We start from the raw sequence: 23,258 nt of genomic DNA on the forward strand, positions 1-23,258 counted from the left end.
GGGGGGGGGCGCTCGGGACTCCAAAGGGAAAAAAACAAAAGACCCCTTCCGCTTTGGCGGCAACTTTTCAGCGTTCCCCCCCTACCTTCCTCCCGAGCGGATCGGAGCTCAATGCGGGTTTTCTGCAGGGCTTCCTCCAGCTCGGCCGAGCGGGCCTTCTCCTTCTCCAAGGCCACCTTCAGCTCACTGTACTGCAGAGGAACCTGTGAGGGCAAAGAAGGGTCCTCTTTCCGTCGACTAAACAGGCCCTAGCAACAGAAACACACAGACAGCTCCTAACTCCTAGTCGGTGACGGTTGCCTCCAGGGGAAGGGGACGCTGGCTAGCTAAGGGCAGACCAGAGGGTCCGGCGGCCTCCTCGTCTCAGCCAAGGGAGGAGGAGCTGGGCAATGGCCAGCCAAAGTTTTCCTCCTCCTCCTCTTCCTCCTCCTCCCCCCCACTCCCTTCGCATACTGATGATGTTCCCTAGTACGGTAATAAAACATCTACAAGCAAACCAGCTCGGAGAGCATCAAGGACCCCCCAGTCCTTTTCCTCTCCTCCTCCTCCTTCTAAGTTGAGGACTATCTGCATAGGGTCTCCTGCCTGAGCAGGGGGCTGGACTACAAGACCTCCAGGGTCCCTTCCGGTTCTGTTGTCATTATGTAAGCCCTAAGGCTGCTAGCCAAGGGATCAGTGCGCCCGTGGACTTTCCTAGGCATGGTTAGCCAAGCTTGACTTGATGGGTGACGATGGCCTTCTGGCCCTGTCTAGCTGGGAAAACACGGCAGCAAAGCGCTTAGCAAACTCGCAATAAAGCTTGGCTTTATTTGGCGGCTTCGTGGGTGGAAGAGAGTTTGGCTGTGTCTGCCCATCAGGTGAAACTTGAGTAATTGGAAGGCAGTCCCTCGGCCTGGTGGGTGGCTGGCTGGCTGAGCCGGTGGGTGGGCAGAAATTGCCCTTGTGTAGAAAGAGACTCCACAAGGAATAGCAATAGCACTTAAGACTTATATGCCCCTTCACAGTGCTTTACGTCCCTCTCGGAGCGGTTTTACAGAGTCAGCCTCCTGCCCCTCAACAATCCGGGTCCTCGTTTTACCGACCTCGGAAGGAGGGAAGGCTGAGTCAACCTTGAGCCCGTCAGGATCGAACTGCTGGCTGTGGGCAGAGTCAGCCTGCAATGCTGCCTTCTAACCACGGTTCCTGCCTCCCCACTGCTGTCTGATGCCAATAAAAAAAAGCCACCTCAGGGCCGTAAACCGAGGGGTCCCAACTGTTGCGAATAGTTCCATTTTATAGCGGAAATTGTTTCGCTACACCTTTCCACTTAACAACAGGAAACATCTGCCCTTTTCCCGGCTGATTCAGCGTAGATCTGAATGCCCAGCTATTAACCCTCTAACGCTGCCTTTATAACATTTTCCCGGGGGAGGCCATCTTTGTCCTTTAATAACACACACTACAACTACAGGGTCCAAAGGAGGAACTTAAGGAACTTGGAGGAGTTTGGGGCATCTTAAAAGCCCTCTTCATCTCCCAGTCTTAGAATTTCGGACAGAAAGCCACCTGCCTCCTAGTTAATCTTTGTGTTCATTTATTTGCCCCACCTTTTTTTTCTTGGCTGGCTGATCCATCTTTGCTTGCAGGAAGTCTATAAGCTTGGTTTGTTGGGAAATTGTGCCTTCCATTTTCACTTTTTCGTGGGAATAGAGGACCTTTGCAACACAAACAAGTTGGGGAGAAAAAAAAGACCCAGGAATCACCACAGGTGTGCAAATAACCCCAGGCAAAGGGGAAATCCATAACATTATTTTCCGGCGGGCCATGCTTTTCCCCTCACCTGAATATTTTCCAGCTGGTATTCCAAGTCGCTCCTTTCAGTCTTCAAAAGATCCGCCCGGTCCAAAGCCTCTTGCAGGCCTTGAGTCAGCCGAAAGATGTGATTTTTCTGCAAATCCATCTGCTGCTGCAATTTGGCTTGCTGGGAAGGAGACAAAACCCAGCATGGCAATTATAAAATATTCAGAGGGAGGGAGGGAGGATTAAGAGAAAGACAGAAAGAAGAAGAATCGAAGGAGATAAAGAGGAAGGAAGGAAGGAAGGAAGGAAGGAAGGAAGGAAGGAAGGAAGGAAGGAAGGAAGGAAGGAAGGAAGGAAGGAAGAAGCCATATTTTGGGGTTATGTCAAAATTTAAACTAATGTTTCTCAGCTTCGGCAACATTAAGATGTACAGACTTCTATCCCCTAGTTAGCAGGGAATTAAAGTCTGCACATCTTAAAGTTGCCCATTTGAAAACCACTGATTTAAACCAAGCTTGTAAGATAACATCTGGAGGAACCTACTCAGAAGGAAACAAAGCCAACAGTTTCGATGGTCTAAGCCAGGGGCCTTCAAACTTGGCCCTTGTATGACTTGTGGACTTCAACTCCCAGAATTCCTCAGCCAGGCACGCGTGCCTGGCTGAGGAATTCTGGGAGTTGAAGTCCACAAGTCATACAAGGGCCAAGTTTGAAGACCCCTGGTCTAAGCAGTGACCCCTGCTGAGAATTCTAACGATTTGGGATCCAGAAATTTCCAGAACTGGCCACTGCAATCTCGCTGGGAAGGAGCTACAGCTATTACGCCACCAAGCCCAAATTGTAACATTTGCCAGTTTCTATCTCCCAGAAAGGGCTCACAGACTTCCATTAGGGAGCAGGGACTACCTCTTCCAGAAGCCTCTGTTTGAGTTCGCGTTCCGTTTCAAGCTTCTGCTGCAAGCTCCGGGCGTTCATCTCCAGCATGGCGTGCTTCTTCTCCAAGTCGTTGAGCTGGATAGAACAGGGAAGTGGGCAGGTTCAACGGACGCAGGTGTGAAATGCCCCATTTGGCAGTCGTTCTGAATCTACTCGGCCCTCCGATTCCCTTCCCCCTTTCTAAACCTCTGTACAGGCAGTCCTTGACTTACAACAATCCATTGAGTGACCATTTAAAGGTACAACAGCACTGAAAAATAGCAATAGAGCTAGCGCTTAGACTTATATACCTCTTCACAATGCTTTACAGCCCCTCTCTAAGCGGTTTACAGAGTTAGCCTCTTGCCCACAACAATCTGGGTCCTCATTTTACTGACCTCGGAAGGAGGGAAGGTTGAGTCAACCTTGAGATGGTCAGGGTCGAACTCTTGGCAGTGGGCAGAGTTTGCCAGCAATTCCACATTCTGACCACTGCGCCACCACAGCTATCTATCGTCTGTCTATCTGTCTCTATCATCTATCTATCTATCTATCTATCTATCTATCTATCTATCTATCTATCTATCTATCTATCTATCTATCTATCTATCTATCTATCTATCTATCTACCTATCTATCTATCTACCTATCTACCTACCTACCTACCTACCTACCTACCTATCTATCTATCTATCTATCTATCTATCTATCTATCTATCTATCTATTTATCTATCACATAAGCAATAGCACTTAGACTTATATGCCGCTTCATGGTGCTTTACAACCCTCTAAGCAGTTTACAGAGTCAGCATATTTGCCCCCAACAATCTGGGTCCTCATTTTACCGACCTTGGAAGGTTGTAAGTCAGGGGTCCCCAACCCCTGGTCCGTGGACCGGTACTGATCCGCGGCATGCCAACAACCGGTCCGCACAAACAAGCAAAGCCCCATCCGTGGGATGCAGGCAGCACACAAAACCACGCACTCTCCAATCTGTGGAAAAACCTGGTACCCAAAAGGTTGGGGACCTCTGTTGTAAGTCAAAGACTATCTGTATAGCATTTTAAGTGACCAACCTTGTCGGACAGACTCTCAGCTTTGAGTTTCTGTTCCTTTAATGCTTGCTGGAGAGCCAAGATCTCTGCTTTATGTTCTTTCACGGCGAGCTCCACCACTTGGCGGGATTCCGTGATACGCTGGTCGGCCCGCACCCTGTATGAAAGGGAATGAAGTCCCGGCTTTACACCACTCGTGGGGTCTGCTTCCCTTCCAGGATCCCAGGACGGGTGGGATCAATAGGAAAGGAGCTTTCAGACATCCAAGCCCTTTCTTTCGAAGGCCAGAAGGCCACCATCCAGTGCTTCTTCCTAGATTTCACACATCTTATCCGCTCCTGCTCTGCTGAGCGAGAACCAAGTTGGCACAGTGAGAATCCGGAAGAAAAACGAGGGCCAGATGGTGGCGGTATAAGAGGGTTGCTGGCAAATGATCAATCTCTGTTTCCCAACGTCAGGCTCTTGCATAAAGTTCTGTATATAGCCTATATGTTTGTTAATTAAGAGTCCAAGAATAAACCGGTTTAGAAAGCAGGAACAGCCCAGCTTCCTGAAATTCTTTCAACCTTTCCACGGTCAACTCTCCATGTTTCCTTCCTGAAAAAGGGTCAGGGGAAAAAAATTCTGCTGCAAGAAAACGAGCAAGCTCAGAGAGTACCAGGGTCCCCTCATTTCAACCCTGAGCTTCGAAGAGTCTCCTTTGTTGAAGCCTGAAATTCACTGTTCTTTCAACGTTCCCGTCGATTTTAGTACAAAACCTGTTTTTCAACCCCCTTCTTTTTTTTTTTCACCATTTCACATGCACACAAAACCCAAGCCGAAGAGAACTCGTTACCTGCTCTGCTTCTCCGTATCCAACATCCTCTGGAGTTCCCGCACCCGGCACTCAAACTGGGTCTTCTCATCCCCCAGAACACTCCTCCACGCCTCCCACTGACGCTCCTTCTCCAAGAGTTCGTCGTTCAGGGCCTCCAGATCCATCACTTGCTCCTCCAGCATGGTACAGGTGGTCTTTAAGGCCTCCATGGTCTATAAATAAATCCCCAGCCAAGTTGTTGTTGTTTTTTTTGTCCCCTGATGTTCAGCTCAAGAGCATAATTGTGGTCTAAAATAAAGCTCCTTTACATTCCTTATGAAGAGGTTCTTAACATTTACTGAACCTCTTCGAGGATAATCAAGAAGATAGTGAACAATGTTCCAGAATATATATATACACACACACACACACCACAAAGCAGGACAACAAATCACACCAAACGAAGTCTACTCGGAGTGGGCTGAAGTCAAGCTGAACTAGATGCCTGTGAAGAGGACTTGTCAATACATGGCTGGGTCTGAATTACCCAAGGGGTGTTTCTTGGGACCGTGCGTCTACGTTGACCACACAAGGACTTTGTGGTGCAAAACTCTAACATCTCTCTTGATGGTCTAAGCAGATTTTATCCATTCTATGTTCTTTAATTAAATCCTGCAAAGCAATTCTTAGCTTTTTGTTTCTCCACCAGCAATCAGCACTCAGAGGAGCACAGATTAACTCCAAGTTAACATCAGACCGACAATCAAGTAAGCAAGACCCCAGTCGAGGGACTGCCAAAGAAGCCAAGGGCAAACAGCCCAGTCAAAGAATCTCTAAGACAGGGGTCTTCAAACTTGGCCCTTTGATGACTTGTGGACTGCCAGCCAGCATGGCATGCTGGGTGAGGAATTCTGGGAGTTGAAGTCCACAAGTCATCAAAGGGCCAACTTTAAAGACCCCTGCTCTAAGATCACCCCAGGACAAGCCACTAGAATATAAACTGAGAACGAACCTCACTCCTTATTAGCACTGATGTTACCTAATTTGGATAATGAAACATCTGCAAGAAAACAACCAAGCTCAGAGACCACCAAGACCCCTCATTTTTGCTTCTGTTACCCAGATGTGATGGCACAGTTCTGGATGATGGATATTAGATAGAACAACAGCATTAGAAGAGTCTGAGGCAGGGACTCCAAGGTCATAAAAATGGGGAAGAATTAACTATATGCAGTGGTTTAGACTGCCTGCTTTCAGACCAAGCCTTCAATATGTATATGCAAGTTAATCTGCTGGTTGAAGAAGAGTCTCTAATAGCTGGCCTTGGAAGACTTAAACTGGGAGAACTTACTTGCTTTTGACTGGTGAGCTGCATCTCCCGTTCCGTTATCTCGCGGCGAAGATGGTCAACCTCACTTCGCAGCTGAACCACCTCGTTGTTTGCCCCCGAAGCTTCGTCCAGCTGCTTGGACAGGAAGAAATTCTGGTTGTTCAGCTCAGCGTTATCCTCGGTCAGCTGGTTCAGCTGCTCTTCTAGGTCCGTAATCACCTAAATAAAAAAAAAATAACATGCTGGGGAGATGGGAAAATAAAAAAAATCTAAGAAATAGGCTGAACGTAAGCCGAGCCTTCTGACAGCCAACTTCCAAACTTGATCGAATGGCGTTCTGGAAGTTTATCATGCAGCCTTGCAAAATGGCACATGCTGAGTTGCAGAGTGGAAAGGCCAGCCCCGCGCCCGCGTTGAAGACCTGCTGTTCTTTTAATCGCTCGCTGTAAGATGGCAGCTCAACGTAAGAGTTTACCTTCCACCCTACGACCTCAGTTGGAAGGGTTGCAATAGCAACGAGCAACTGGCAGCCCGCGGGGGGGGGGTGTCTTGCCGGATCTGCAGATGTTCAAAGGACAGCAGAAGCAAAAATGGATTTATCTTCCCCAACCTGGTGTTATCCTCACTGTGGACAACGGAGTCTAACTTCCCTAAGAGGGACGCTGATGACTTGCACAGAGCCCTTTGAAGAGAGGCCGATGATCGCTTTGAAATTACTTGAACAAGAGAGGAACACCAGGAACACTGGTCAGTTAGAAACCTGGGTGTCAAACGTGTCTGCCAGGGGAAAGCTAAGATAAGCAGTTCAATGAGAGGCAGGGAAGACCAAGGCAACGATGCTTTTATGAAAAGAAAGAAAGAAAGCTGGTGTCCATTAAAGCAGAATGGGGGTGAAGATGGACCCCCTCGGACCGCCCACCCCAGATGTTTTGAATCCTGCTGTCCGCGTGGATAGACGACCTGTCAGAAAACGGAGGCCAACGACTCCACAAAGTCACACCTCCGGAGCACAAAACCCACAACTCTTGAAGGAGACGTTCAACTGGATATTGAGTCACCTTCCAGGCAAGGCTTGACTGAGTCACCCAATAACCAAACCACTTTCTCAAAAGTTGTCCTGGCGCAAACAACTTGCACTCACAGTTGGGACTCCCAACCAATGGCAACTTCTCCCTTTTCTTCCTGGCAACGGAGGAAGAATTGACAGAGGAGAAAAGCGTTGTGAATAGGAATCAACGCCAATGTCATCAAGCTAATTAAAAAAACAACAACATCCTGACAATGTGGGGCCCGTGCTCGGATGTTGTCAACCTAAAGAGCATCGTCTCCCGGTGCATTGGATCTAGAGGGTCCCATATTTGGAAACCATTATATTTCTTTGGTTCAGCTGCGTGGGGAGGGGGACAGGGGAGGAGATGGACCCTTTCTCATTCTTTTATAAGTATATAAAGCTGACAGCATCTCCTAACAGGTGGTTGGAATAAATATGAAGATAGACCACAAGGGAACAGCAAGGTGGCCACCTTCAAGCTTGAAGTTCTGAGAACTTCCTAATCCATTTGAACTGAAGGATCTGTGAAAGCAGGGTATGGGATACCACAAAGAGGTCCCTTGCTCCAGGAACAATCTTTGTTTTCAACGCATCGGGAAAAACTTTTCAGGTTAGTATTAAGAAACAGAAAAAGTACCCGCTTGAGGTTTCTGTTTTTCTTTTTTCCTTTCTAGAAGATAAAAAATCAACATTTATGGACATTCCCCTCTCCCCTCCACTCTTCCCAAATTTACAGTTAATGCCAATATCTTGAAATTTATCAGATGGGTAGACTGAAAAAATTCTTCCCTCCTGGATGTTGGGGATCGATTTTCAGACTGACATTACAATTCTGAAATAAACAAATAAAATAAAATGAAATTGAAATGCGACTAACGCAGAAACGCCTTGTGGCTATCATTTTTTTCCAGTCCTTGTTTATATCCATCGACGCATATCCTTTTCTGCAAGGGTCCAGGTTTGACTAAACACTATGAGCAGCTTCTCATATTGGTCGGAAATGAATAAAGTTTGCAAAGAAATATAACACCCGACACATTCAAAATTTCAATTTGCTAGTAAAGGAAGACAGCGGATGCGAGGAATAAGAAAGTAGGGTTCCCCCCCCCCCCATGCTACATGTTAGTTATAAAATTTTAGTACAACACTCGAGGTTACCTTGGTAACCCGGATAGGCAGATAGACCAATCAGCAGTTCTTTAGCCATTACAAATAAAACGGTCCCTCTTATATTTTCAGATGCACATGGGCCTCTGAAGAGCAAGGGCCAGAGAGAAAAAAAACAGGAATATATATTATCATCGTTTTGATGAGCTTCGGAAGCAAATTGGTTGCAGGCGACCGGAGGTAAAACCATAGACCAGGCAGAATTGATAGCCGATTAATCCAGCAAGTGTTAAACTGCTAGGTAATAATTTTTTTTTTTGCCTTGATGCATCTTCTATGACCTACAGGTACAACTGTTTCGTTTAGTGACTGTTCAAAGTTACAAGGGCACTGAAAAAAGTGACTTAGGACCATTTCCCACACTTATAAGCATTGCAGCATCTCCCTGCGGTCAAGAGATCAAAATGCAACTGACTGGTATTTATGACGGTGGCAGCGTCCCCGGGGAATCGCGTGATTCCCCTTTTGCCAACCTCCGACTAGCAAAGTCAGTGGAGGAAGCCGGTTCACTTTCACAATTTAACAACCGTAGGGATTCGCCTAACGGCTGTGGCAAGCAGGCTCCATAAAAAAGGGAAGAAACCTCGCTTAACCGATGCCTCGCTTAGCGACAGAAATCTTGGCTGGCTGTACCCCATGAACCGTTCTGTCGGCTATTCGAAGTGCTGGAAGGAAAAATAAAAAATAAAAAAAATTAAAAAAAACAAAGCCTGAAGGATGAGGGCCTTTTTCCAATTCACCTCATGCGGTGCTGCCTGATGCCTTCTCCGGTCCCTGGTGGGGAGGTGTAAAAGATTTAAGAGGCTGCGGTATTTCTGAAATGAATTCAGGAGAAGGAGGAGGAGGAGGAGGAGAAACAGGCAGGCAGGCAGAGGGGAAGGGATGAGGGTATAGGAAGAAGGAGAACCTCTTGCAAAAAAAAGGGAAAAAAAAGAAACTTTATTTTCCTTGATCTCAGCAGGTGGGCTGTACTTATTTGAGGAGGGGATAGAAGAGATCTAATGCAAGATGCTTATTCTATATATATATATATACACACGACACAACCATCTTTTCATGAATCATGTTCCAGCATCCGTACAAGCCATAAATACCCTTGGCTCCCCTGTTTAGCATAATATTTCGGCTAAGAATAACAGCAGGCGCCTCTACCTCCTGTTCTCTGTCAAGAAATATCAGCAGGAGGACCAAAATTCATACGGTTGAGGCACCGAGGTTTCAGTTGCAGCAATAGGGCAGCCAGGCTCTAATTAGAAGGCTATCTTCACATTATCCTAGGAAAGCAAACGCCGTTTTGGGTTAAGGGCACCGAAGCAGACCAGTGCTTCCAACGAAAAAAGCGCCAAGGTCAAAGGCACACCAGAAAACGTTCACGGTTGGGTCAATGAGGTGCCGTAATGGATATTTTACTTCCCCGGATCTACTTCCTTGCGTGTCTTACATCCTCCTCCAAGCTATTTCTGAATTTAGCAGCAAGTTTGCAGCCCAGCTATTAATATACTAAAGAAAGAGGCACAAGGTCTGGGCTGGAGTTTTAAAAAACCTGCCCCCTAGGTACAGAAACATGAAGGGCCCTGTTTAAAGCCGTTGCCCCACTTAACATCACATCAGAAAGCCGCACAACTGATTTGCAGGGTGTGGGGAGGGCTGCATCCTTAACTTCCTCCCCCCCACTGCCAAATAAGCATATGCTCAGCCGAAGCAAACTAGGGCAGTGGAGTTAAAATTGGGAATTACAGAGCCTGTGTAGAAACAGAGACTTGTTCCCAGTCAAAATTTTAAGCAGTAACTTGTTGGGGAAGCAATTGGCAATAAACTTAATCCTGCTGAAAGACTATGAGAAGGAATGACAGCAGCTTTTGGGAAGGGAAGGGAAGGGAAGAAGTGGAATGGAATGGAATAGAATAGAATTAGAAAATGGAATAGAATATTAGAAGTGGAGTGGAGTGGAATAGAATAGAATTAGAAAATGGAATAGAATAGAATTAGGAGTGGAGTGGAGTGAAAAGGAATAGAACAGAACAGAGTTGGAGGGGATCTTGGAGGTCTTCTAGTCCAGCCCCCTGCTAAAGCAGGAGAACCTACACCATCTCAAACACTTGCTAAGTGTTTGTAAACTTCAAGAACGGATTGTGATTTGTGCACAGGCTGGCAGCGGTTTGGGAAGGCCAAACCTTTGCAATGAATTCCTGGTGCTCAAAGGAGAGGCCTCATTCTTTTCCAGATACTTACTTTTAAGAAGTAAAAACAGCAAGGAGGAAGAGGAACGACTTCTCCAGGAAGAAGGAATTGGAACATTATCGGTTCTTAACGCCACCAAAGGACACGTCATGGTTTTGGGAAGTACGCTGAACGCTTGTTTAAAATCACATGCATATATATTTTTTCCCCCCTTGCGTTTTTCTCACCCACTTCAAAATCTGCCCGAACTCATCTGTCCATACAAATCAAAGCAAAACACGACCGACACGCATTTTGAACGTCGGATTCCCTTGCCCGGAAGGGGCTCGTTGCAACATGTTCCTTTTGAGGCCCTGCGTTCGTTTTCGCGTGCGTGATCTCGCATGCGCCGGCCCGCATGCAGGTTGCAGCCTGCGAGAGCGCTGAGGGAATGCAAGAGGCTCGCTCAAGATGCCGATGGGAGCAAAAGGAAACTGGAGGTGAGCATTTGCATGCATGATTTGGGGGGGAGGGAGGGGGAGGGAGGGAGAGGAACTTAGGGGGGGGCCTGGTGTTTGTTTGTTTTTTCATCCAAGGGGAACCTGCGGCAAGGAAAAGGAGATGCAGCCGTGCATGCAGCAATTGCCCAGCTTGCAGCAGATGCACATTTGGGTCGCGATTCAAAAGCGATGGCGCGCAATGCTCCTTCCTAGAGAAGGATGGAAGGTGGTGCTCCCAGAGAATCTGCAGGGTGAGGGAGCCTCATCTTAAAGAGACAACGGGGCTGGCTGGATGCCCAAGCGTTGTGGAAGAGTCAAGTCACACAAGGTCCTTCCCACCGTCTGGAAGTGTCAAATACCCCATCATTTGTTGCAGCTGCTAAACCATTCTTATTAGCTGCACTGAAATGAGATTTATTTTTTATTTTATTTTATTTTTGCAATTGTTTCTCGAGGTTTTTGAAATAGCCAATGCCCGATTTCAGTTCGGCTTCAAACCTCCAGAGAGGAGATTTCCTGGAGATTGTAAAGTAAGAATCCAGATCGATCGTGGTTCTGCTAACTCGGGGAAAGCCAAAGACTCCTTAAGTCTTTGCCTTTCAAGGAGCAGACACAAAGAAAGGTGGACGGTTTCCTTCCTCATCCTCTGATTTCAAAAGAATTGAATGATCTTGGTTGAATACTCACTGTGCAGCTATTACGAAGGGCTTCAAATTTACGCTGGATTTCATCTCTATGTGCCTAAAGGAGGTAAGAAGTTGATCATCAATGTTTGCACACATTAGAGGCAGCATCCAACAGCTGTTGCTACATGAACTGTAGAACTATCTACCAGCAAGCAAAGTTTAGAGAGGGCAGATCCTGCAGGTTGTTACTCCTAGCTGGGCAAAAAAACAACAAAAAAACAAAAAACAACAACAACAGAGTTATCGGCCTCAGGCATCTTCTACACCTGGAAGCTAAAGCTTCAATCGTATCTAAATGTCTATGGAGATGCTCCATCTTCCAGGTCCTGGTTGTCCCAAAGAGGCTTCTTCTAAAGGCAACTGGACTTTCTTGGTTTTGTTCCCTTGAAGACATTTTGCTTCTCATCCAAGAAGCTTCTTCAGTTCTGCCTGGATGGTGTAGGATGGAAGGATTTATACTCCTTGCAGATAGACGGTCATCAACGATTGACTGTTGCTAATGAGTGATTCTGTGTTAATGACCAGAAGATTGCCAGGAATATAAATCCTTCCATTCTCCACCATTCGGGCCAGACTGAAGCAGCTTCTTGGATGAGAAGCAAAACAACTTCCAAGGGAAAAAAAACCAAGAAAGTCCAGTTGCCTTTGGAAAAAACACCCGTGGGGACTTCACTCACATCCATGACAGGGTGGCAAAGGCCACACATAAAACTGAAGATGGGTGCTGTGAAATAATCAAGTTATATGCTTGCCTATCCAAAGATCCTTGCAGAAGAGCAAGCTGAGCCGGGAGGGCAGAGTTAAGCAAGTCATTAGCCTAGAGTTGTTCTGTTCCCACAAACAATCTAACTCTAATCTAGTCCTAAATCCAAGGTATTCAAGAAAGCAAAATTCTTTCAGCAAATTTAAAAAAAAAAGGACCAACTACTTCTTTGCCCCCACCAGCTGCAGGGGGCTGAGACAAGGTCATGTCCCTCTCCTCATGTCCCCCAAATATGAAGATAAAAAATAGCTGAAGCACAAGATGGAAACAGGAGGGAACACGGTTCCTGTTTGTGTATGATTTTACTGCTAAGTCAACCGATTTTTTGGAACGATTGGATTAAAAGGAAGTTCTTCCAAAGCTTCCAAGGGTGTGGAAGGATGTTTGAAGAAAGCAAGACGGATCTGGAGTGAAAAGGACCGCGTGGAAGAGCAACGGTCAACTTATTGTACAACTATGCAACAAACCAACCAATTGTGGATTACGGCAGACACCCGGTCCTCTTCGCCATTGTTATTTGGGCAATTTATGCCCACTGAATTTGAAAGCTAATGGCATCCACAACGTATCCAGAGGTTGGCAAACTTGCATGTTCACCTGGATGGATATCACTGGTTTTAGGGAAGGGTAGGGAGCGCGTCAGGTTGAGAAAGGCTACAGAAGTCAAACTAGCAGGAACAGGATATATGCAAAGCAATTTACACGCTGTGTTTTATGTAAAATCAGCAGCAGAGCGCCATCAACCTACAGAGTAATTGGGTCTAAAGAATGCCATGCTTCGTCACGGCCCAACATACACCGAGCTGTGTCACTTATGAACCCAAGCATCGGATACCATGACATCCGTGACTTCTGAGTTTCCTACGAGGAAGGTGGACTTTCCAAACGGAAAGAGCCTGTCTCTTCCCCAATTCTGCTAAGCCCACAAGATATATATACAGAGATCCGTTGAAGACCGGTACACTTCTATCTGGATGGCTGTTCTCTTCCACCAAGCTTGCAGCTTCAGGAGGAACACACATGGAATGGGGGCGGGGGAGGGGAGGGGGGGGCAAAGGGGATACCTGCCTACACAACCAGATCAGCTAAATCAACCCTGACAATCGTGACAGATGTTGCAGCCAGACCGCCTCTGGTTCTACAGAAGTCCTCTTCTGACTCCTTCAGGCTCCATCTATCAGCTCAAAGGCAGAAACAGGGTCCCTCATGGGGAGATAAACAGTCTTTGCTCTCGGGAGGGTCTACTATACTTTTACAACTCCTAAATCCCCAAAACATCATCATCGGAGACAGCTGCTTTGTCAAGAAACAGAACCCAGCCACAGTACAATGCTCCAGCTTGGCCAGACCGGATGAAAATCCTACTTTTGGAAAACTCCTTTTGATACATCAGAAGTCAGAAAGAACATTAAAACAGGGGAAGCACCAGATCAGATGGACTTTCAAGTTTATACTGTAAATGTTTTGAAGACCAAATGTCATTCTGTTAAAAAAATGTGGGGAATTCTACTATGTCGTGCCAGATTCTTGGGAAAAAAGGCAAATATTGCTTCTGTTACCCAAAAGAAGGATAAAGATTTGACCTCTGGTAAGAATTATAGGCTGATTTCATTCCTGACCGATGAGTATAGATCTTTGACAATGCTACGGTAGCTGAGAGAGTTAAAAAGATTTCACAGCATTTTACTCATCGTGACGCTGACCAATCTGCATTTCTACCCAGAAGACAATTAAAGGATAATCTGAGCACTCTTCTGGATATAGACCAGCTTCAACATCCTTGTGAAAAACAAGTCGCGCTGATTTTTTTGTAGATGCAGAGAAGAGGGAAGCAGGGAAAAGGACGTTGCTAAAAATCCACAAACGTCCCAGTGTTTATACAAAAAGGGGGATTCTCTTTTTTTAAAGAAGGTCCAAGGAACTAAATCAAAGCAACTTACCTGCAATTCACGGCCTATCAGTGTTAGCAAATTTCCACAAAAGAGAGTCAGGGCCCTTTATTAAGGACTGCATTTGAGTCCCTGTGGTGGACTCCTTCCAAGAGAAGAGCTCCATTTAGGGATTAGTTCTCAGGACTAGGCTTGGACTTTAAAGAGAATTTAAGATGTCAAGGAAGCCCTAGTCAGAGTGGGAGAGTTCACCGCCTAAGCCAACTCTCGCCCTGCAATCCTAAAGTAGCACTTACAAAAAGCAGTGGGCGACATAACCATCATCAACAGTTAAATGGTGGGCTGGGATGAAAACACAACATGTCTGGATTGTATTTCGAAATCAGAGTGAGGTTGGGATGGGATTCCAGGAGGACTTTCAGCCATAGGCAGTTCAGTCCCTTCCAGAAGGCCCTGCTTTAGGACCAAGGTCACCTCTCGTCCAGGATCCATGGTCTTCTAAGGGCTGTTGGTTCTCCCCATGATGGGCTTCAGAAGAGGGTCTAGGACAGGGGTAGGCAACCTTGGCTCTTTTATGACTTGTGGACTTCAACTCCCAGAATTCCTGGGAGTCTCTTTCTGTCCACAACAGCATGATCTGGAAAACGCAGGAATCCTACTTTTCTCTTTTAAGATTCATGGGTCACGGAGAAGGGCCAGAGTAGGCCCAGAGCATTCTCCAGGTAAAACAGTAAAGCTGTCTTTAAAATAGCTAAATAATGGTGAGGTCTCAGCATTCATCCATGGGATCTTGTGAGACTTCAAGTCAGTGTGCTGAAAGTTCATCACAGAACGACCTGTGATCTTAGACGGTAAAGCTGTCATTGTTTTACAAGATTCAGAGTGAGTCTATGTGTGGGGATATATGTCTGGTTCCGGAAAGTTTCTGACTCTTGAATTTGAAGATTGGATAGTAACTACTTCCTTGCTCTTTAAATCCCAGGCCACCTTCGGCAGGCAGAGTGATTACCACTGCAAACATGACATCAACAGAAGAGAATAATCGTTGCTCAGGGTTGAAATGAGGGGTCCTTGGTGCTCTCTGAGCCTGGTGGTTTTCTTGCAGACGTTTCATGACCCAACTAGGTGACATCATCAGTGCTAGACGAGAGTGGGGTTTGCATTGATGCTGTCACCTACTTGGGTAATGAAACATCTGCAAGAAAACAACCGAGCTCAGAGGAGCCCACAAACATGACATCTTTACTTCTAACTGGGAGGTGCAAAAAAAATAATAATGATAATAATTGGTGGCCAACCATTTCATGAGCTTTGAAAGTTCATCAGGTGTTTTGAACAGGAAGCTGGGCTGTTTCAAGCAGGCTTCCACCGCTTCGAGCTCAGAGTCGGCGGGACGCAGCTCCTGACCCCAGCCCCGGAATTCAACAGCTTACCGTCAGTGCCTGGATCTCTTCTTCAGCCTCGGCCGTGGTCTCCTCCAGTTCGGTTTTAGCTTCCCGGAGCTGACTTTCCAGGGCTGCCCGGGCTGCTTGCAAGCCTGAAATCTGAGATTCCCTCTCCTGAAGGGTGAGCTGCAATTCGGTCAGCTGTCGCTTCAGTTCTAGTTTTTGTTCTTCGTGTTCAAGGCTAACCTGAAGGACACAATTGGGTAGCAATGAACGTCCCGCTTTACGCGCCAAGGTTCCACACGCTCCCCTGCCGTTAGCTGCGTTAGGATGAAAAGATCAGAGGACAGGGCCGAGAAGAAATGGACACACAGCTGTCACTTAGAGAAGCTTTCAAACTCCCTACATCTTCTGATTCTTTTCTAAAAGCTGACCTCCTCCTACTCCAAATAAAAAAAGGAATGAATTCCCCTCCGAACAGATAGCACGGCTTCGCAACAGCTCTGAAGATCTGCTATCGCCCGTGATCAGCGTTGTAGCCAGTCTCTCTGCTTCTAGACAGCGAAGCTACAAAAGGCTGCAAAAATAGTACATAAACACAGCATATTGGCGTAGACAGCCCTTCCTGCATGACTGCCAGGGCTGTCAAGAGACATTATGGCTTACAGTAACAGGAGCAAGTCTAATTGTTCTCTGGACTCACCAGTTCTAATCTGATCTTGCAGGACTGGGAGACGGTCCTTAGGAAAGACGTTCCCTCAGAAATGTAGTTAATAGGTAGCATGAACAGCAGGAGTATTCAAACACGGTGTTGTTGTTTTTTTTACCTCTCGTAACCTCGTCTCCAACTCCAGCAGGCGAGTCTTGTCGCTGTGGTCCTGATGGCTGATCTTTTCCAATTGTTCCTCCAGCTTGTTGTTGTGCGCCTCTAATTTTCCAGCCTGAGTTTCCAGATAAAACTTCTGCTGCCTGAGCTCGGAAATCATCTCTTCTTGGGCTTTCCTTTAAAAAAGAAAGAAAGGAAAAAAAAAGTGGGAGAGAGGGGCACACGCTCTAACCCAAAGGCCATTTTCTTTTCATTTGAATAATACTGTCAATCCTCCCAATGTAACCGTATTTGCTAAAAACTGAATTGGAACCCTTTTTGGAACAGGGGTCTTCCAACTTGGCCCTTTGATGACTCGTGGACTTCAACTCCCAGGCACGCTGGCTGAGGAATTCTGGGCGTTGAAATCCACAAGTCATCAAAGGGCCAAGTTTGAAGACCCCTGCTTGTGGACTTCAACTCCCAGAATTCCTCAGCCAGGCACGCTGGCTGAGGAATTCTGCGCGTTGAAGTCCACAAGCCATAAAAGGGCCAAGTTTGAAGACCCCTGTTTTAGAAGTTAAAAAAACAAATCAGGACGTTTGTCAATGGAGTGGGGACAGAAGGCAGTGATGCCAGCCAACTGATTATTGAATTATTGTGTTAAAGAAAATTAAACATTAAAAGAAGTAGCTGGATGTTGCTACCAGAATGTCTTCCCCTAGAGCAGGCATGTCCAGCCTGTGGACCAAATACGGCCCTGGATAACTAGTAATGCAGCCCCACAAGAATATACATAAATATAAGGCATTTATATGCATTAACTATATTGAGCGGTGTGGTGGTGGCCTAGCCGTGAAGACGCTCGCCTCTCACTCGGAAGGTCGAGAGTTCAATCCTACGTAGCGGCAGATATTTCTCTCCTAGGGCCCACAACTGGCAAGAGTTTAGCCAAGTTGTCAGATATTTTACGCAATTTCTGATCAAGATGCCAAGACAACGCGCCCTTGGCAATCTTTCAGGCGACAGACAAGACAATGCAGTTAGGGGAGATTCACAGATGTTCCCCGCGGTGGCTGTTCAGGCCCACCTCTGCTCAAAATTAAAAGGGGCATCAAAAGGAAGGCTCTACGATGAGTAACAGGCTTGCTCAGCTCCTCCAAACTGCTGTGAGTCAAGACAATTTAATAGCAGCATTTATGCTTACATGTTCCTCTGAGTAAACAGGCTGCTGTTGGCTGCAAGCTTGTTAGCTTCAGACAGTTCCACTATTCTCTGTTCCAGAGACCTAATCTTCGAATCCATGGCATTGATCATCTGGAGAAAGATTTTTTTTTTTTTACTCCCATTAATACAGCTGTATCAACAGTGGTGTTCAAACCATGATTGATTGATTTAATTTCCCTAGCCACCCAGCTGAAGCAATTGACTCCGGGTGGCTTACAATTCTAAAATTATAAAAGAATTTTTTAAAAAAGCATTAAAACGATAAAAACACCCCCAGAAGGTAAATAAACACAAAGAGCAGCGGTGATGATTAATCTACTGACAGTAAAGCCAAGGAATGGGGTCCTTAACACATTCCAAGTCTCAGGGAACGTAGTCAAGTATTTAAATCAGGAGTGTCCAATCTTCCAGGGTTGGAGCATTCACCGCTTCTGGAGGCAGGTTGTTCCACTGGTTAATTGTTCTCACTGTCAGGAAATTCCTCCTTAGTTCTAGGTTGATGAGTTTCCATCCGTTGCTTCTTGTCCTGCCTTCAGGTGCTTTGGAGAATAGCCTGACTCCCTCTTTCTTTGGGGCAGCCCCTGAGATATTGGAAAGCTGCTATCCTGTCCCCCCTCGTCCTTCTTTTCATTCAAGATTCATTAAACTCTATCTTAAGTTGATTGAAATCGCCCTGCGCTCTACGGGAATCGCACCCCCATCTTCCAACTCGGCTCAAAATATTCTACCGTCTCCGCAGGCCTGCTGAGGCACACCACGCTTCCCGACGGGAGGCAGGGGGGGAATTCTGAACAGCTCCTCCACATGAAAACATCTTTTCCGCTGGCACAGAACCAGCAATATTGATATGACAATTAGGCGTGTTTAGCTCACTCAGGCAATCTTTGCTAAGCCGGGGCGAGCGACGTTACACATGCCGATGTGACTAAGCTCACCTACCAGCCCGGTGAGTCAAACTAATTGAGCGGCGCCTTATCTACATCAGCGCCTCGCTTACCGCTTTCTGCTCGGCAAGGATTTTGCACTTTTCGTGAGTTTCCTCCTCGTGTTTCCTCAGCATGTTTTCCAGGGCGTCTTTGTCGGCCAGGTCTTTCTTCATCTGGTTATCAAGCACCTGCGTTGATTGTGGGAGAGAGGAAACAAGCATGCTTAGTTGGAGGCCTGTTGACGTCCAGCCTAAAACTTGGGTTGCCTCTTAAGCCGTTTTGGCCACCTGGAAAAGTGTCGGAGAAACACTGGAACGCCGACCCCATCAGGGATTTGCAAAAGCTTTCTGGGGCTGAAAGCCGGAGTTACTCTGTGGGATGACGTTCCACAGGCTGCATTCAAAAGAAACCTTACAAAATGTATTCAAAATGGACAGTGGTTAATATATATATTAATATGTATATTTGGGTGTGTGTATAGACATATATCTCATACATATATGTGCATGCATGCAAGGAAGCCGTGGTGAGGCCCCTCCTCAAGAAGCCTTCCCTGGATCCAGACGAGTTGGCCAATTATCGCCCGGTCTCCAACCTTCGCTTTACGGCGAAGGTTGTTGAGAGTGTGGTTGCATGGCAGTTCCCGCGGCACCTGGAGGAAGCAGACTATCTAGACCCATACCAGTCGGGCTTCAGGCCGGGACACAGCACGGNCTCGGAAGGTCGAGAGTTCAATCCTACGTAGCGGCAGATATTTCTCTCCTAGGGCCCACAACTGGCAAGAGTTTAGCCAAGTTGTCAGATATTTTACGCAATTTCTGATCAAGATGCCAAGACAACGCGCCCTTGGCAATCTTTCAGGCGACAGACAAGACAATGCAGTTAGGGGAGATTCACAGATGTTCCCCGCGGTAGCTGTTCAGGCCCACCTCTGCTCAAAATTCAAAGGGGCATCAAAAGGAAGGCTCTACGATGAGTAACAGGCTTGCTCAGCTTCTCCACACTGCTGTGAGTCAAGACAATTTAATAGCAGCATTTATGCTTACATGTTCCTCTGAGTAAACAGGCTGCTGTTGGCTGCGAGCTTGTTAGCTTCAGACAGTTCCACTATTCTCTGTTCCAGAGACCTAATCTTCGAATCCATGGCATTGATCATCTGGAGAAAGATTTTTTTTTTTACTCCCATTAATACAGCTGTATCAACAGTGGTATTCAAACCATGATTGATTGATTTAATTTCCCTAGCCACCCAGCTGAAGCAATTGACTCCGGGTGGCTTACAATTCTAAAATTATAAAAGAATTTTAAAAAAAGCATTAAAACGATAAAAACACCCCCAGAAGGTAAATAAACACAAAGAGCAGCGGTGATGATTAATCTACTGACAGTAAAGCCAAGGAATGGGGTCCTTAACACATTGCAAGTCTCAGGGAACGTAGTCAAGTATTTAAATCAGGAGTGTCCAATCTTCCAGGGTTGGAGCATTCACCGCTTCTGGAGGCAGGTTGTTCCACTGGTTAATTGTTGTCACTGTCAGGAAATTCCTCCTTAGTTCTAGGTTGATGAGTTTCCATCCGTTGCTTCTTGTCCTGCCTTCAGGTGCTTTGGAGAATAGCCTGACTCCCTCTTTCTTTGGGGCATCCCCTGAGATATTGGAAGGCTGCTATCCTGTCCCCCCTCGTCCTTCTTTTCATTCAAGATTCATTAAACTCTATCTTAAGTTGATCGAAATCGCCCTACGCTCTACGGGAATCGCACCCCCATCTTCCAACTCGGCTCAAAATATTCTACCGTCTCCGCAGGCCTGCTGAGGCACACCACGCTTCCCGACGGGAGGCAGGGGGGGAATTCTGAACAGCTCCTCCACATGAAAACATCTTTTCCGCTGGCACAGAACCAGCAATATTGATATGACAATTAGGCGTGTTTAGCTCACTCAGGCAATCTTTGCTAAGCCGGGGCGAGCGACGTTACACATGCCGATGTGACTAAGCTCACCTACCAGCCCGGTGAGTCAAACTAATTGAGCGGCGCCTTATCTATATCAGCGCCTCGCTTACCGCTTTCTGCTCGGCAAGGATTTTGCACTTTTCGTGAGTTTCCTCTTCGTGTTTCCTCAGCATGTTTTCCAAGGCATCTTTGTCGGCCAGGTCTTTCTTCATCTGGTTATCAAGCACCTGCGTTGATTGTGGGAGAGAGGAAACAAGCATGCTTAGTTGGAGGCCTGTTGACGTCCAGCCTAAAACTTGGGTTGCCTCTTAAGCCGTTTTGGCCACCTGGAAAAGTGTCGGAGAAACACTGGAACGCCGACCCCATCAGGGATTTGCAAAAGCTTTCTGGGGCTGAAAGCCGGAGTTACTCTATGGGATGACGTTCCACAGGCTGCATTCAAAAGAAACCTTACAAAATGTATTCAAAATGGACGGTGGTTAATATATATATTAATATGTATATTTGGGTGTGTGTATAGACATATATCTCATACATATATGTGCATGCATGTGTAAGAGAGAGAGACAGAGAGAGAGAGGATAGAGAAAAGAGAGAGAGAGAGGAGAGAAAGAAAAGAGAGGAGAGAGACAGAGACAGAGAGAGGAGAGAGAAAAGAGACAGAGAGAGAGAAAAGAGAGAGGAGAGAGACAGAGACAGAGAGGGGAGAGAGAGAAAAGAGACAGAGAGAGAGAAAAGAGAGAGGAGAGAGACAGAGAGAGAGAAAAGAGACAGAGAGAGAGAAAAGAGAGAGGAGAGACAGAGAGAGAAGAGACAGGGACAGAGAGAGGAGAGAGAGAGAGAGAGAAAAGAGACAGAGAGAGAGAAAAGAGAGAGGAGAGACAGAGAGAGAGAGAGAAAGAGAGAGAGAGAGAGAAAAGAGACAGAGAGAGAGAAAAGAGAGAGGAGAGAGAGAGAGAGAGAGAGAGAGAGAGAGAGAGAGAGAAGAGACAGAGAGAGAGAAAAGAGAGGAGACAGAGACAGAGAGAGAAAGAGAGAGAGAAAAGAGACAGAGAGAGAGAAAAGAGAGAGGAGAGACAGAGACAGAGAGAAAGAGAGAGAGGAGACAGAGACAGAGAGAGAGAAAAGAGAGAGGAGACAGAGAGAGAGAGAGAGAGAGAGAGAGAGGGAGAGAGAGAAGGCAATCAGAAATTTATTTTTTAACGTGTGCCAGTGTGTTCATAAAAACAAGTGACAATAAAGGTTAGAGCCAAAGAGGAGGCTAGCATGCCCAACTCAAAGGCAGTGCCACTTAGAGTCTAATTGTTCAGTTGCCTGGTGCTGTGGACATTATTTAGCGAGAGTTTCATTGAGACTCTTTCTTCGTATTTTCTGCCTGGGTCAGCCTGACATCTGAATAGCCGCTCAACGGTTCCATGGCAATCACTTACCATTGTTAAAGCTCTTTCTGGACCTTCCCAGTAATTTCTTCCAAAAGTTAAGCTAACACATAAGGGGGAGCAAGAACGGGGTAGAATAAAACCCCCCAAAATGGTCTCAAGTTTCCTTTAGAAGGGGTCCTTAACGGCACTGAGCTCTCTGGCATAATAAATCAGATTTTTGCACTCTCAAGTGGCGCCTGTGTTGGTTTTCTGCCTGGGTGGTATGTTGTTGAATGTTTTCAGCTGGAGGGCTGCAGAGTGCAAAGCAGCAACGCAGACGCATCAAGAGAAGGGCCACAGCTGGAATTCTCCCCCTGTGTTGTGTTTTTCAGCGCCAGGTTTTGTTTGTAATTTAGTGTAACAGCTGAGCTAACTAGACAGCAAAAAAAACCACAACGCATGATTGTGATTTACAATTTGCTGCACAATTTCAATAGCTTCCTTTGGGGAGGCAGTTTCTGGAGAGCTCACAGAGAGCACTGAGGGGTGACATCGTGTGTGTGTGTGTGTGTGTGTGTGTGTGTGTGTGTGTGTGTGTGTGTGTGTGACATCTCAGTGCTTCATTCCCTTCTGTTTTATGCCACTTCATTAGCTTTGGAACCCCAGTTCCCCCAAATTTGTTCTAGAGACCCGGTGGAGCAGTGGTGGTTAAAATGCAGTATTGCAGGCTGACTCTGCCCCATAGCCAGCAGTTCGATCCTGACAGGCTCAAGGTTGACCCGGCCTTCTATCCTTCCGAGGTCAGTAAAATGAGGACCCAGATTGTTGGGGGTAATGTGCTGATTCTGCAAACTGCTCAGAGAGTTCTGTAAAGCATTATGAAGCGGTATATATGTCTGAGTGCTATTGCTTTTGAGATAGACAGACAGACAAACAGACAGACAGACAGACAAAAGTACTGTGAAGTGGTATATAAGTCTGAGTGCTATTGCTTTTGAGATAGATAGATAGATAGATAGATAGATAGATAGATAGATAGATAGATAGATAGATAGATAGATAGATAGATATAGTTAGATGATAGATAAATAGATGATAGCAGAGAGAGAAATATATACTATAGCTAATGGATGATTGAGATAGATGATAGATAGATAGATAGATAGATAGATAGATAGATAGATAGACAGACAGACAGACAGACAGACAGACAGACAGACAGACAGACAGACAAAAGCACTGTGAAGTGGTATATAAGTCTAAGTTCTAGTGTTATTTTCTTTCCTTTCCCAACTCATTGCAGCAGGATGAGAAATGCCACGTGTCTCAAGAGAAACAAATCCCTTCTTACTTTGAGTCTTTCTTCATACATTTGTTCTTTCTGCTTCAGATGCAACTCAAGGTGCTGGGCTGCAAGCTGAGCTTCTCGATGTTTCTCTTCCAGTTCCTAGGACAAAAGATGTTTGGTTTTTTTTCAACATGTCAAACTCAAAGGAAAGGAGAGATACTCAG

General features: G+C 46.2%; 1 protein-coding gene across 2 annotated transcripts in view; it reads right to left on the reverse strand.

Annotated features, from left to right (window-relative positions):
* CIT (citron rho-interacting serine/threonine kinase) overlaps positions 1 to 23,258 on the reverse strand; it is a 70,722-nt gene that overhangs the window by 16,455 nt on the left and 31,009 nt on the right. For both annotated transcript variants that reach the window (XM_015817473.1, XM_015817472.1), the window contains 13 exons: positions 23,098 to 23,193; positions 20,496 to 20,612; positions 19,482 to 19,591; positions 16,305 to 16,479; positions 15,526 to 15,723; positions 11,442 to 11,495; positions 5,898 to 6,095; positions 4,586 to 4,779; positions 3,772 to 3,907; positions 2,686 to 2,790; positions 1,820 to 1,960; positions 1,587 to 1,694; positions 86 to 248 (listed from right to left, as the gene is read on the reverse strand). In XM_015817473.1, coding sequence (XP_015672959.1) covers positions 86 to 248; positions 1,587 to 1,694; positions 1,820 to 1,960; positions 2,686 to 2,790; positions 3,772 to 3,907; positions 4,586 to 4,779; positions 5,898 to 6,095; positions 11,442 to 11,495; positions 15,526 to 15,723; positions 16,305 to 16,479; positions 19,482 to 19,591; positions 20,496 to 20,612; positions 23,098 to 23,193 — 1,795 coding nt within the window. The remainder of the gene's footprint in view (positions 1 to 85; positions 249 to 1,586; positions 1,695 to 1,819; positions 1,961 to 2,685; positions 2,791 to 3,771; positions 3,908 to 4,585; positions 4,780 to 5,897; positions 6,096 to 11,441; positions 11,496 to 15,525; positions 15,724 to 16,304; positions 16,480 to 19,481; positions 19,592 to 20,495; positions 20,613 to 23,097; positions 23,194 to 23,258) is intronic.

This window comes from Protobothrops mucrosquamatus, unplaced genomic scaffold, assembly GCF_001527695.2.
Source record: "Protobothrops mucrosquamatus isolate PMUCROS unplaced genomic scaffold, P.Mucros_1.0 scaffold593, whole genome shotgun sequence".
NCBI lineage: Eukaryota > Metazoa > Chordata > Lepidosauria > Squamata > Viperidae > Protobothrops > Protobothrops mucrosquamatus.